This window comes from Hibiscus syriacus, unplaced genomic scaffold (genome assembly GCF_006381635.1).
Source record: "Hibiscus syriacus cultivar Baekdansim isolate YM2019G1 unplaced genomic scaffold, ASM638163v2 tig00112988_pilon, whole genome shotgun sequence".
In the NCBI taxonomy this organism is placed as follows: Eukaryota; Viridiplantae; Streptophyta; class Magnoliopsida; order Malvales; family Malvaceae; genus Hibiscus; species Hibiscus syriacus.
The window spans coordinates 1,287,292-1,303,714 of NW_024063432.1; the positions used below are offsets into that span (position 1 = coordinate 1,287,292).

At 32.7% G+C, this 16,423-nt stretch overlaps 1 protein-coding gene and 1 pseudogene across 1 annotated transcript; one reads left to right on the plus strand and one right to left on the minus strand.

Moving 5' to 3' along the window:
- The first annotated feature begins 5,190 nt into the window (after window positions 1-5,190).
- On the plus strand, window positions 5,191-11,191 carry LOC120185106 (annotated as a pseudogene).
- Window positions 11,094-13,751, minus strand: LOC120185057 (calnexin homolog). Its single transcript, XM_039189385.1, has 6 exons — window positions 13,585-13,751; window positions 13,429-13,498; window positions 11,928-13,054; window positions 11,769-11,840; window positions 11,572-11,685; window positions 11,094-11,477 (listed from the first exon to the last, which is right to left on the minus strand). The coding sequence occupies exons 1-6, from the start codon at window positions 13,663-13,665 to the stop codon at window positions 11,349-11,351; spliced, it is 1,593 nt and encodes a 530-aa protein (XP_039045316.1). The 5' UTR covers window positions 13,666-13,751; the 3' UTR covers window positions 11,094-11,348.
- Window positions 13,752-16,423: the final 2,672 nt, after the last annotated feature.

The window sequence follows — 16,423 nt, forward strand, 5'->3', positions numbered from 1 at the left end:
TCCTCTCAAGCGGTAAGTTCATCTAGTCCTTCGCGATTAGAACTACCCACTCAACTCTGGGTTATGAACTTATTAAGAATAGATATTCAGCCAAAATCGATAAATTCATCAAGTCTTTCTCACTAAGACCACCCAAAGCCTGGGCTATGAATTTATTAAGAGCAATTAAGCTCATCCTGGGCATGCACATTATTCATCATAGGGATGGGTAGTAGGAATGTGCACTATGAGTCTTTTCATGGTTTTGTTTGACCACATGGAACTTAGATAACTAAGTTGAGTATCCACCATGAATTCCTCAACCAATGGGCTTTAGACCCATCCCCCTCGATGAATCTAGGACCAAGGATCTGCTAGGTTCCTTTCCGACTTCACATACTCTAAAGAGAGCACTCTATTCTTTATTAAGTGTCTAACTGATTCATGTCTTATGCGAATGTGTCTTTTCTTACCATTGTAAGTTTGGTTCTTAGCCACACATATCACAGCTTGTGAATCACACAACAATGAAACTGGAGGAGTCGGTCTTCCCTACAACGGAATATATGCTAACAAGCTTCTAAGCCACTCGGCTTCTTGCCCAGCTAGGTCAAGAGCTATAAACTCTGGCTCCATGGTAGAACGAGCAATACAAGTCTACTTTGATGATTTCTACGAGATTGATGCTCCACCCAAAGTAAAAACATACCCGCTCGTAGAGCTTACCTCATCATTATCAGAAACCCAGTTGGCATCACAATATCCTTCCAGTACCGTAGGAAAGCCAACGAACTCAAGTTTCTAATCCAAAGTACCCTTAAGATACTTCAGTAAGCGTTTAAGAGCAATCCAGTGTTCACCACTCGGATTATGAGTATATCTACTCAGTCTACTCACAGCATAAGCAATATCAGGCCGAGTATAGTTCATTAAGAACATTAAGCTTCCGATTAATTTAGCATATTCAGTTTGGGAAACGCTACTTCCTTTATTCTTAAAGAGATATATGTTAGGGTCACAAGGGTTCGAACAGGGACAACATCAAAACTGTCAAATTTCTTTAACACTTTCTCAAGATAGTGTGCTTGACTTAAAGAAAATCCCTTTTCCGTTTTGGTAATTTTGACTCCTAAGATTACATTTACTTCTCCCAAATTCGTTATCTCAAATTTAGTGGACAAGAAACTTTTGTTTTGTTAATGGACTCAATGTTAGAACTGAAAATCAACATGTCATCAACATACAAAAGTTATGATGACGCAATCAGTACCAAACATCCTCGAATACACACAAGCATCTGAACCATTCACAACAAAACCAAAACTAAGTATAGTTTTATGAAATTTCTTGTACCATTATTCCCATATAGATCTCCTCATCTAGATCTCCATTCAAAAATGTAGTCTTAACATCCATTTAATGTACTTGCAACTTATGAATAGAGGCTAGTGCAAATAATGCATGAATCTTTGAGATGTTCATAACGGGGAAGTAAGAATCAAAGTAGTCTAAAACAAACTTGTGAGTGAACCCTTTGACAACTAGCCTTGCCTTGTACCACTGGATCAAACCATCTGGTCTCATTTTCTTCCGGAAGATTCATTTGCTACAGATTGGTTTAAATCCTCTAGGGAAGTCAACTAATTCCCAAGTATGATTAGACATTATCGATTCTAGTTCATCATTAAAAGCGCTTTTCTAGAAACTAGAATCGATAGATCTTATAGCTTTTTTAAGATCCTCATATAACATTTAAGCTATATGATCAGAAAGAGAGTCTAAATCATTTATCTCAAAAATAAAGGAAGTGATAAAATTTGGTCCAAATAGCCTTTTATTTCTTCTAGGCTCGAAATTAATTTCTTAAGAAAACCTAGCAGGAATACTAGAAGAAGTGGATAGAATAATTTCTATTTGATTTTATGCATTTAATCTACATTTTAAGACACCCCACATTTCTAACATTTTAGGATATTCATAAGTGTCTTGTAAAACGTGTAAACAAATACTCAATCATACTAGAGTAAAGTTTTTTTATGTGTTTTAGCCATAAAACTATATTTTAACAAACTCAAGTTTTGTTTACACATAATTATATTCTCAAAGTTTTGAGAAGTTACAAATCATTAAGATTAAAATGCATAAACCATTATGAAATAGATAATCTCTTTTCTTTCCTCTACTTAGGAAAATCACTTAAAGAGATTTAATAGCTGCAACACACTCTTAGTAGCAATAGTGTCTATCATATTTTCATTCATGATATTCAACATATTAGCCTTAAAGAGATCATAATATATTTTATTTACTATGACTAAATTTGGTATTCCACTAAACCAAATTAATCTCTACTCTTTTAACTTCTGCACTAAGTTTTAAGAGTTTTTATCTTGTCATAGTATTGGAATAGTGAGCATAGTAATGAACAATGCACCAGGTAGGTTTCTATGACAGAGAGGTGGTGCACTAGGCACGCTTAAGTACCAAGTCTTCATAGAACCAATCCTAGACATGCACTTTCATACTCATCACACTACTTTCCAATAAATCTTTTGTGAATTTTCTCTTTCTTTAAATAAGATCTCTTTAAATAATTATGCTTGATACTTTTACTCACAATAGTATCTTATTAAGCATATAAATCTTGGGCTCAAACTACTGCCTTAGCCTTAGTAGTACTACCTTAGTCTTTAATAGCGGTTTTATCTCATTTTATAGTATCCACTGAGTTTTAAAGACTATCTTAAAGGCTCATGCAATCTAATTCATGTATTTAAAAGGCATGAATTAACAGGCAACAAGTCTAAACAATCTGACCTCACAGGTAGAATCACAATTCCAAATAGACTTGTTCATTCTCACCATGCATGCAACTTCATTCTTTGCATCATCATCTTCATGATTCTCCAAAATTACAACCATCCTGTTGTCTTTATAAATTTCTCAAAAGAAATTATTAGTATGATAAAATTTATTTTCAACTTAATATTCAGAAACTGAATAATCTTACCCCCACATGAAAATAAATAGTTAATCTTTTCCACATATTAACCAATCATACATGCATTATCTCACAAAAATGTTAATCAACATTATAATCATGTCACTTCTTGATTATAGCATATAAGTTTCAAAATTGAACATTTACTAAACACCAACATTTATATAGCTATTAACAAACATATATTTAGTTATTTAATAAACTATTCAACCTCCTATTAAAACTTAAAAACCATTTAAATATAATGATTATAATTAACATTCATGCTTAAGATTAAAAAAAAATCATGAAACTGCAACACTAAAGGTGTAAACATGAGTTTCATGTAAAAATTAATGCAAAGCTTTATTGCATTTAAATTGATTAACCTTAATGCACATTAAAGGTTTCTTTCACCATGCATATAACAAATGGGCATTTCAATAACAATTCAAAATTTATTATAAAAATAATAATAAATTAACCAATTTCAACATTCTCGTGAACCAAGACCCAAACGAGAACGAGTGAAACCACCATCGGCTAATACTTCAATCTGTATATTACTTTGTAAATAAAAACCGTTAAAGCTATAATTTGCACAAATAATGGGCAATTAAAATTATTCAACGTTTCAATTCAAACTTATTTACAAAGTAATATAAATCCAATATTTAAAGTTATAATAAATGCATAGAATTGTTTCAACCCAAACATATTAGTAAATAAAGATGTTATTCACCTTTAACTCATGTAACAACACCTTTTAACATGCTCCTTTTAATATAACAACATAATGAGTTACAAAAATCACATTAGTGAAACCGTTATAGCATATTAATAAATATATAAATTCTCATTATGCTAACGGTGGTTATAACTCATATCATTATAGCATCTAAAGCATCTTAGCATTGAAATCATCTTTTTCCCAAATACCTATTTTACTATATTCTAAACTATAGCAATAAAGTATAGGTATATATTCAAAAACGTTTTAAACGTTTAAACAACCATGAATTCTAAAAATCATTTCTCCTTGATTATGATGTTACAAAAATTAATCAAACATCTTTAAAGGATTTTCATATAAATCCAATTTAAAGTCATTTATAACTTTAATCTCCAACACATTCAAAGGTAAAACGTTTGACATTTAAACACTAATTATTACCTCTTCTTCTTTTTATATATTACAAACCTTTCTAATAAAAGGTAATAATCGAAATTAAAACCATTTAATATACCTTTATCACATAGCTTTATCACAAATGCCTTTTTATTCACCTTTAAAACCAATGGTGAAACCAATGTTAAATAGTTTTAATTGCTGACGTTCACATGGTTTTAGACCTCATACATAAAGGCATTTAACAAAACATTAAAAACATTTGTTAAAATGATGTGTCTAATGTGAAGAATTTGATTTAAGCTAAAATATTCTGCTTTTAAACATTTCTAACGTATGTTCATCTTATAAACAAGAACCGTTCCGAAAAATGTTTTAGATTAACACACTAGATTATTCAAAAGTGTGTAAAGTAATATTACCTCAATATTAGTAACAGGAACAATTTGAGTTTCTTACCGATAATTTTCCAGTGATCATAGAATCCATCTTTCTTCACAACACGAACAATAGTAATTATTGTCGTATTTAGCAGCAGTAAGAATTTGCTTATAAATTGTTGGTAAAATAGACTGCTGCAAAACGAGGCGTTAGCACTGACTGTAAAATATTAAATAAAATAATCAATCAAAATGATAACCGTTTCGTGGTAATCCACTGCCTTAGAAGCAAATTCACCCCGATGTGTGTAATCGCTACAATAGACGAACAACCCCCTGAGGTTAACACTGCTCTCCAAGAATTCGTACACCCGAAAACTGGAGTGAACTTGGTGGTATTGCTCTTCTCTCAACTCAAACAACACTCAAAAGATAGGAGTGTTTCAAAGAAAATGTTTGCTTGGGATATATCAAAGTGAATGAAATTGTCCTCTATTTATAGGCAAAATAGTGAGGACAAAATAGTCACTTCCAAATCACAATTTAATTCTATTAAACATAGAATTAAAATCCTTTAAAAGACTGTTACAAATTGAGCATTATCAACAACAAGTTATCGCAACGAGAGATTGAGGGGCTAAAACAAGATGAACTCGAAGAAGAAATCGAATTGCCATTACTGAAAGAAATTCGACGAAAACGAAAAGCGAAACGTGGGTTCGATGGAGGATGGGAAAACACGCAACGTGAATGGAAACGAATCACTAGAGGAGAAGAAGAAGAACAAAGAACCTCCATGTTCGTTTGTTTGATTGTTTGTTTTTCAAATGAAAATTTGTGGGAGGTTCATTAAGGGTATTAGGAAGAAAAGAAAGGGGAAAATATAGGGAGAGCAAGAGATGAGGTCCAATTGAAATTGAAGGATATTGGATTGCCTGGCCAAGGAAGAAAATGAGAGGAAGAAGAAAGGGATGGAGTAGAAGTGTAGGGTTGCCATGTCAAGCCACCATTTTTGTAGGGGGGAAATAGCAAACAAACAAAATATATAGGGTAAATTACAAATTGCATCAGTAAACCTTACTCTCTCTTATTTTGTTCAACTAAACTTTAAACATTTTCAATTTTCTCACTGAACTTAATTAATTGAATTTTTGTGTCACTATGCCGTTAAATAGTCAATGGCATTAAAACGATGTAATTTTGAAGAAATTTTTTTTCACCAAAACAGTATCGTTAAAGCTCGTTTGTAATATCAATAGTGAAGAAACGGTTGGGTGACTAAAAAAATTTAATATATTAAGTTTAATGATAAATTTGAAAAACTTTAAAGTACAGTGAATAAAATAGGAGATAAATAAATTTAATTATCAAATTTGTAATTTATCCAAAAATAACCTTTGGTTCTTTTTGGAGCGAAAAGTGGCTGATCATAGGGCTGTAAAGGAGGGCAGGGGTAAGTTCGATCGAGTCGAGTAAAAAAATTCGAATTATTTGATTTGATGAGTTATATTTTATAAGAAGTTAACTTGAAATATTTTTGAGTTAAAGTTTTGATTTTTTTTAAATTTAATTGTAAATATTTATAATATTATGATATTATTTGATTCAAATTTCAATGGTTTATAATCGTATATAATAGATATACATTTCTTAGTATTTTTTATATGTGATATATATACGAATTCAAGGGACTTAACTCAAACTTAAAAATTAATCTATTAATTATTAAAAAATTTGAATTATTCGAGTTGTATTTGACAACTCGATTTGAATTATTTTTTCGAGTAGAGTCAAGTTTATGAAATTACAACTCGAAATCAATTCGATTCGAGTTTTCTCGAGTCAAGTAAAGTTTTGCTCACCTCTAAAAGAGACCATATATTATTTGAGTTTGATTCGATTAATATTTAAATTGAATAAATTGATTCAAGTTTAAATTTGATTCAAATTTGCAATGAATCAAAACTAGTTATTTGATATTCGATTCGAGAAAAATTATTTCAAAATATATATATATATATATATATATATATTAAATTATTAATATTTATATGATATTTTTAAAAAATGTAATATACAATTTTCATGTACTTAAAGTACATGTTTATATTTCATCTGAGCTAAACTTGATAATGTTCCGAGTTCATATTATTTTGAGCTTAGGTTGAGTTTCAATTTTTTATTTAAAGTTCGAGTCGAGCTTAAAAATTTTAAGTTTGTGAGAGTGGAGTTTTAATTTTTTATTTCGAATTCGAGTTGAACTTGATAATTTTAAACTTGTGAACTTTTAAGTCTAGTTGAGCTCAACTTTAAACTTTTCAAGTTAAATTGAGTTTAGCAATATTCAAACTCGACTCGACTCAATTACAACCCTAGCTGACGTACCCAAATTTTGACACTACCAATATTAGTTGGAGATGCAAGTTTTAAGTTTCGGTTCTCAAAATATTCTTTTTTATTTAAATTTTTTGTATAACTACTGATATACGATCTATTAATCGACTAATTTCAATTAAACAGTACAGAGGTGAGAGCGTCTCTCCCACCGTAATTTCCTCCATAAAATCTTTCTTTTTAGGTAAACTTTGTAGCAGTCTTTATATTATGCCCAGTTGTTCTCAACGGGGTTAGATTATGAAGCCATGGTTGTATATGCTTCTTCACAATAATGATGTACCAATCTTGCTAGTTAGGCAACAAGTTGATTCCAAACATTCAAGTCTTTAAAGTTTGATTTATCTAAGATTCGAGTCATTTATTTTGGATTCGGATCAATTCAGGTTTAATTTATTGGGTTTTTTTATAATAAAATTAAGTTGTGTTTAAATTTGAATTAATCAAATCGGGTTCTCGAATTCAAGTGTATGTCCTAAACAGGGATAGATGACTAAGCACCTATAAAGGTCAAGTACATCCCCGTTATTTTGGAGAAATGATTAAATTTAACTTAATGTATAAAGGAGAGAAAAAACTAAATTTTTTTACATACCTATTATTTTTGAAAAGGAATAATAAAAAATTCAAAATATTTTTTTAATTTAAGAATCATATTAAATAAAAAAAATCAAAAATCATATTTATTTTTTCAAAAAATTTAAGAATATCATATGATTAACAACTAAGGTAAAGAATGTAAATAAATAGTCTCAGATTATAGAGTGTTGTTTTATTAAGTTCCTGATCAATAAAAGTTATATAATGGTCTCACGATTATATGATATTATTTTATTAAATCCTCTAAATATGAAACGTTACAAAATTGTCAACTGATTATTCGTGTATTCTAAGCTCATCATTTTTCATTAAAAAATAATTATCGTATGAGCTTGACGTTGACATTTTAACTAAAATATGATAAAATTATATTGACACTGCCATTGTTTTCAAGCACTAGTTTGACAAAATAATATTAATGGAGAGTTAATCCATAAAAACACAACTCAAACAATTATGAGACCCGATTTTATCATATCCCAGAGAATTGGTTAACGTCCAACTCGGACGACGCCAATTTTTTATGAAAAATGATGAGTTTGAAATATATGAATAATCATGTCACTATATTTATAACTTTTAATAGTCTTAGAACTCAATAAAATAATACCCTACAATCAGGAGACTATTTTATAACTTTTAATAATTAAATAACTCAATAAAATAACACTATATAATCGAGCGACCATGTGTACTTTACCCAAAAAAAGAAAAAGTTTGAGGACCAATTTTACTAATAAGCCTTGAATTTACCCCTAACTAAAAGTTAACAATATGACGCACGTGATAAACAACCTGGAAATGCTTCTCCTACAAGCACCAAACCAATCCGAAAGAGGAGAAAGCCAAAACCTGAGCCTAATGATAAGCCAGAAGCTTAAGCCCACACATGATCATAACCCGGTGAGGAGATTCTCCAGGGACACCAAGTATTTCTTGGTAGATAACTGGCAAAGAGTTTGGGTGATGGCTCTATGGATCGGCGCTATGTGCGGCCTATTCGTGTACAAGTATGTCGAATATCGAAGACGAAAGGACGTATTTGATGTGTTGGGGCATTGTGTTTGCTTTGCCAAAGGTGCAGCCGAGACACTTAAATTGAACATGGTTCTGGTTCTGGTTCTGGCTCTGGTTCTGGTTCTGCTACCAGTCTGTCGTAACACCATCACCTGGTTAAGGAACAAGACGAAACTCAGCGTCGTAGTTCCCTTTGACGACAATCTCAACTTCCACAAGGTAATAACAGAGACATTTTTTTTTGAAAGATGGTACTTTGTATTAATAAGGATAACAAAGTACACTACCTCAATGACCTTATTAAAAAACATCTCTAACCTTAAATGGAGAAAAAAAAGTGTACCTAAAAATGGTCATGATCAAATACACATAACACTATTACATGATTCAAACCGAACCCCCACCCTACCACAAGTCACAATCCGACACATATAACTAACACAGACAAGCCGGCAATATACATAGAGAACACACTGAGAACTATACACAAACAACAAAGCCAAAGGTAAGAACCTAATGAGACTAATAAAACACCAGGACAAACCCAACATACTAAACTTGGATCAAACCATATAAAATAACGTAACTTTTTACTAAAAGTGGGAGTACCACCCATGCCTCCCATGCTAGCACTATAACCAAACAAAACCACTCATACTTCCACTAACTCTCCACTCTAACGCCCATACCATGCTCACTCTAAACCAATAAAAAATCCTTGAAGCATCGAAAGAGCTACCAATCACCCGACAACCACCTTAATTCCACCAAAAGGATCAATATGCGGGAATCTGCATGTCAGAACACCAACTTCACGCCTCTTATTACGTGTAACATTGAAACTTCCTACATAAAAGACAACCTCGAAACTAGCAACTACAACAAAAACCACCTGCAACCAAGGAAACCTCTCATCACCGTCTACTGTTGAATTCACCGCTCCTCCACGGGCCAAAGTGACATCCAATGAACACTCTTTCTTCTTCATGAACCACCGAAAGAGTTTTGAAGGAACAATCCTACCATTAATGATAACAGAACATTACTTCGGTACCACCGAAGCACACTGCACTTCCAGAAGTAATCTGGCTTCATCATAATGAACTCTATTTCTTGTTTCTTCAAGGATTAAAAGAAACGACCCCACAAAGATCCAGAAAAAACTGAACTGCTGAAGAGACACGGAAAACTAACACAGTGAACAGCTGAATAACACATAGAAAATTGACAAAGTGACCTGCCGAAGAACACAACCCAAACCATAGAACACTAGGATGTACTTGGCTGTTCCAGTTCTCCTTTATTTATGTGAAAGATTGACAAGGCTTCTTAGATCAAGCATCAAGGCTGTTACAATACAGAAGGTAAGAAGTATGTCACGCTAAACACAATCCAAATGCAGTGTATAATAAAGTTCATCAGGGTTTCTAATTTCTGCCATCGAAAATTTCAGGTTGCTGTTTATCCTGGAAATGTACTAGCACTTCACATGTCGAAGCCTCGTTGATTTCGATACAAGAGTGGACAATACATGTTCGTCAATTGCGCTGCGGTGTCTACTTTCGAATGGTAACCCTTTGCCTTTATTGTTTGGTTCAGACATAGCCTGCAATTCGTTTTAACATGACAATGATTTGGTTACATGGAAACAGGCATCCATTTTCGATTACTTCGACTCCTGGTGACGAGTATCTTAGTGTTCAATAAGGACTCTCGGAGACTGGACACGACAACTGAGGACTGTATTTTAAGAGGTAAGTTACCTCTCCATCATAAAGATGGTAGTTTATGAATGAGGGGAAGGGATCTTAACTGCTGAGATTCGAATCTTTAACGTGCAACACGGACCGATTAAACTAAACCCGAGATTTTTTTTGTTGGCAATGTTGTTTAAGGCTGCTAAAATTTATGTTTAACATGTTCTCCCAGGTGTGTCAACAACCTACTAATGGGAAAAGTGGCCTCCTTAGAGCCGACTACGTGCAAGGATCTGACAACCCAAAGTAGTCAAACTCATGACTAACTTATGATCAAGTCGAGATGGATTGAGTTCGGATTCTAGTTGATCAGACCAACTTTGCAAGTTCGGATCATACTGGACTTGTTTAACCCAACCATAACTTGAAAGAAAGCTAAATATCTTTTTCATGTATATGCTTGGTCGTAGATTCCAGCATACATGGTATATATATATATATTTCACTTACATTTCTTATGACTAATGATGTTCTAACAGCCTGATGTTCTTTTGATCCAATTGGTGATTCCAACAGTTTCCCAAGAGTTCTAATCGGCGGACCATATGGAGCGCCGGCACAAGACTACAAGAAATATGAAGTGGTTTTGCTAGTCGGACTGGGGATCGGAGCAGCCCCGATGATCAGCATTGTCAAGGACATAGTAAACAACATGAAGACCGAGAAAGAAGAAGAATAAGGAGGAGAAGAGTTGAGTGGCTTAGAGAATGGAAATGGGGCAGCCATTAATAAAAGCAGCTCCTCAAATTCCAAAAGGAGGCTAGACAACTTTAAGACAAGGACATACTTTTATTGGGTGACAAGGGAACAAGGATCCTTTGATTGGTTCAAAGGAATAATGAATGAAGTAGCTGAAATGGACCATAACCATGTTATAGAACTCCACAATTACTGCACCAGTGTTTACGAAGAACGCGACGCTCGTTCGCCCCTTACAGGATTGGGATGGCTTTAGATCCGAGATAAAAAGAACACATGGAAGCTGTCTCGGTTACACTCTTCAATTCATACAATCTTCTAAAAATATCCAGACGTAAACTAAAAAATCACCATGAATGTTTCATCTATTAAAACCACCACTTCTAAAGCACAAAATTTTGCCCCAAATTGTCTCAAGTTTCACGTCTCCTCCTGCGAGGAGCAGCGGCATTTTCTTCCTTCTCTTCCTCTTCAGTCTTTTCTCCGCTCGTGGACTCCTTGTTTGATGCCTCCGCGGCCTCTGGTTCTTTCTCGACTCTTGGCTGCAAAGAGATTCATCAACGGAGTTGAGACCAAAAGCTATATAAGAATGGAACACTATCATATAGACCAACAAGATGGCTTTGAAAATCTTACTTGCTTCTTGCCACCGAAAATGAGCTTGAAGAGAACTGTGAGGATGATAACCACGATAGAGACTATGACACCAATGGTGATATTTGGTTGTTTCTCAGCCATTTCAATGACATCCTGAAAGGGAGAAGACAATTTTAGATAAAACTCACTAAGGAACGCTACTTCGCATATAAACGCGCATATTTACGACAACTTACAAGGATTTGAAGCTTGTATTCACTCAAGAAAGGAATATCAGCAACCTTGTATAGGACTTCAAAGACCTTCTTCTGCAGGAAAGAAACAACAAACTTTATGTTATACAGATAAAGATTTAGAGGACCAACATCAACGAAGTAACCTTGTCAATGCGTTACCTGGAACCCAGAAAGTCCATCTGGATCGGCAGCTTCTTCCTCAACCTTCTGCTTTTCTTTCTCAACCTCAAACTTGGGTTTCCATGCAGTCTCCCTGTAGGACTCAGCAACCTTTTCGTTTTTGGCTATCAAAATGTTGTCAAACAATATGCCATCTTGCATTGTCCAGATCTCAATACCAATAGCAGCAATAGGCTCAAAGTCGGGCTTCTCAAGCTCAAAGTAGTCGGGGTTTGGAATCTCCTGAGGCTTCCAAATACCCTTGTAATTGGGGTTATCGATGAGTGGAGCAGACCATTTTCCCTTGTAAGCGGGATTCATCTTCATTGGTCTCTTCCATTCACCACAACCAGGGGCTGCCTCACACTTTGGGTTATCAATTTTGGGGGATTCCCACTCACCATCTTCTTCATCATCCCAATCTTCCGGCTTGGTTGCCTCAGGATCATCTACCTCCTCAGGCTCATCATCTAACCATCCTTCCGGTTTCACAGCTTCCTCATCTTCGATTTCCATGGGTGCATCCTCATCCCAATCATCCGGCTTTACAGCACTGGGGTCGGGAATTTTGGCTCTCTCATCCCAATCCTCGGGTTTCTTATCATCTGGATCGGGAATTGTCTTAGCTGGGATAAGTGGAGGCTCAAAATCATCACCTGAGAGTAAGTTCGCCTTCTTTTTCTCCTCACCATCAATCAGAATTCTAACTTCATTGTCAGGCTTCAAGATAGCAGTATAGACATGAGTAAGCTTGTCAGACGGAACAGAGGGTGGATATTTAAGATGATGTTCGACGAATTCTCCGCTTTTAGGATTCTTGTGCTTTAAGATGAAGTGCACCTTGTTCGTGCCCCCACATTTGTCGGGCCCAAACATGACGGAGTAAGGGGATTCATTGTCGAATTCCTTAGCCTTCCATCCAGCCTCTTGAGGACGAAGGTATTTCAAATATGCACCACCACATTCGAGCCCGTTCTGGAGGCGAGTCTCAAACTGAAGTACAGTGCTTCCATCCTTGAGACTCACAGGCTTATCAAGATCATTCACTATCGCATACTTCCGGGCCTTCTCGCTCACAAGAAGGCCATAATCATCATGCCCTTCGCTCTTGGAATGCTTCCATACACCTGAAAAAAAAACCCCAAAAATACCATTAATCTATACCCTTCAACTCCCTGAAACATCTACCAGGCCAATGCGAATCATATCATATCAAAATTAAACATCATTATCTAACAAATAATATCAGCTCCAGATCAAAGAAATAGCGGATTATACATGAATAAACATCATTAAATTTCTTATCACTAATCCAAATTTCCCAAATACCAAGCTTTCTACCCATATCTTGCTTGTTCAATTTCTAATTCTAGTTCCAAATGAACACGAAATCTCAAATAAGCTCCACAACTAATCAACACTTCGAAACACTTCAAAACAATTCAACAGAAGAGATCTATAAATAGAAAAACAAATTCAATATTAAAAAAAGCAATCTCACCTTTATAATCATCTTTATCAGAGACGATCCACCGTCCATCAAACGGCTCATCAAATGATTCATAAAAGACCTAAAACAAAACCCAATCACTTCAAATCTACACAGATTCAAACATTCTTAACAAAATATAGGGTTTAAAGATATAACAAAGTTTACCGTATCATCATCGGCGGCGAAGCAGAGGAACTGAAATGAAGCGAAAGCCAGGAAAAGGAAAAGAGCGAAACGCCCCGTCATCTTCAACCCAAGAACCCTAAATCTAATGATCGAAGATTTTTCCCCTTATGTTTTTGATTCTGAATCCAAATCTACACGGAAGCCACCACTGAGTTTGTGTTAACTTTATAGATCTTCGTGAGACTGGCGTCGACTTGTTTTACCCAATGAAATTACGCGCCACGTAAAATTAGCCAATGGCTTGATGCCACGTCAACGAATGACACGAACTTCGCTTTATGTATGGTAGGTAATTAGTATATTATTTCTTAACTTTGCTTTTGGAAACGTCTTGGTACAACTTTGTTTTTAGTCCCTATACTTGAATATACTTTAGTTCAAGTCAATTATAATGTTAAATTTTGGATAAATTACGCGTTTAGTACCTAATTTACTAGTTTTGATTAGTTTTAGTACTTAAATTTTTATTTTTTTTTCAAAATCATACTTAAAGTTTAGACACGTGAACATGAACCATGCCACTTAACAGTTTTTTTAACGGTAGCAACATAAAAGTATAACGGAGAAAACATTAGGCATCTATTTTTAACGAAAAATTATTTAGGCACCAAAATTTAATTTGAGGTATAATTTAGGCACCAAAAAGTGAATTAAGCCTTAAAAATTTAACGTTAAGTTCTAAAAAAATTGAAAGTTTAGGTATTAAAACATACCAAAATTGATAGTTTGGATACTAAACGCGTTAAATTTTAACAATGGGTACTAAAATAAAATAAAAACTAAAGATAGGTATGATTTTAAAAAATTAAAAGTTTAGGTAATAAAACTGATAGTTTAAATACTAAATGTATAGTTTACCCTAAATTTTCATGTTAGCTAGTTAATGTGGATTATTTGAATAATAATAATTTACCCTTTAAACGACATAATAAATTTTTATAAATATTTTTACATAGACTTATTATGGAAATATTTTAACGGTAATTATTGATAAAGATTAAATCATAATATTAAACAATAATATAAGGATCAAATTATATTAAATTATAGCGATTAAATCATCGTATTTAGTACAAGGTAAAGCCGGCTGGATTTCATTTGGAATTATTTATTTTTAGGATAAACTACATATTTAGTTTCTAAATTATTAATTTTGATCCATTTTAGTACAACTTTCAAATTTTTAAAAATTATGCCTAAAATTTAGTTTTGTATCATTTTAGTACATCGTCACTAAAAACTTAACGCGTTTAGTACCTAAACTATCAATTTTGGCCTGTTTTAGTACTTAAACTTTTAAATTTTTCAAAGTTAATGTTAAGTTTTTAGCGGGTACTAAAATGAAATAAAAACTAAATATTAAGTATGATTTTAAAAAAATTAAAAACTTAGATATTAAACGGATTAAAATTGATTGTTTAAATAGTAAATGCATAGTTTACCCTTACTTTTAATGTATTTAATTTGAAATAAATATTTATTATATAAACACTACATATTTTTCAATTTATTAATAAATAAAGTGTATAAAGAGAACATTAAATTATGTTGAAATAATTTTTTTGTTATTAAAACTTTTAAAAATTATTAAATAATCATTAAGTTTTAAAAATATTCATAAAATAATAATTAAATTTGATCAATTATTATAAAATGATTATTAAATTTATAAAAATATTACAAAATTATCATTAAATTATTTTTTGACCTTAAAATATTTATTTTTTATTGAATTAAATAAATTGACGAAAGAAATAACAAATTTGTTAAGCCAGCGTCACTTGTTGTCTTTTTATCAACCTCTACATTTGTTATTTTATCCTTCAAATATTATTATAGACAACACAAAATGATAATAGGGTAAAGTATATAAATAGTCTCTCAACTATATATTACTTTATTGAATACTCTGATTATTAAAAGTTATAAAATAAGCCCATGACGGATGTTACTTTTTTAAGTCTCCAATTATTAAAAGTTACAAAATGATCAATCGACTATTCATTATAAGAAAAACAGGCATAAAGGCTTGTCATCCTGATATTGTCATTCAAAAACAGGCACATCTTGGCATTATAAGAAAAATGTACATCATCTAGACAAGTTAAATTCGATGTGAATGCAAAACCTAACCCAATCAACCCAAAATCATTTCGATTCGACCATAGTTGCTAGACTATGTATGTGTCGCAACCTTCTTTCGGTTGGGCCCCGGAATTGGGCTTCGACGTGAAAAATGGATTGGGAGTCGCCACCGATAATTTACTTTACGAAAAGTGGGTTGATCGGATACCTTATTTCTTACCTGATCTGCGTCTTACCAGTGATATGTCGGATCCGGGAGTCGGTTACGGTCAAGGAAGGATTAGCACCCTTGAACCGACCTTTAGGTACTATGTAATTTACAGTTGTCTTTAATTAAGAAAGTTGAAAGTTTAAATTGAAAGGTAAAATAACGATCCAAAACTTACATTTGATTAATTGAAAATGTACCCTTAAGAAAGTAAAAAAGCCATGTTAGATAAAATGGTAAGAAATTAATTAATTAAATTAAAATGAAAAGAAAACAAATAAAGTAAAATGATAAAATGAAGAAAGCAAAAATAAAATAGTAAGTAAACAAAAAAATAATAAAATATATATAAAAAAAAGAAAATAAATAAAACAAATAAACAAAATAATAATAACAAAGTACGAATAATATATATATATATATAATACATAAAAAAGTAAATATATATAAATTAATAAATTAAATGACGAAAAGAACATATACACATATAATGGTAAAAAAAATAAAGATAATTACAATATATAT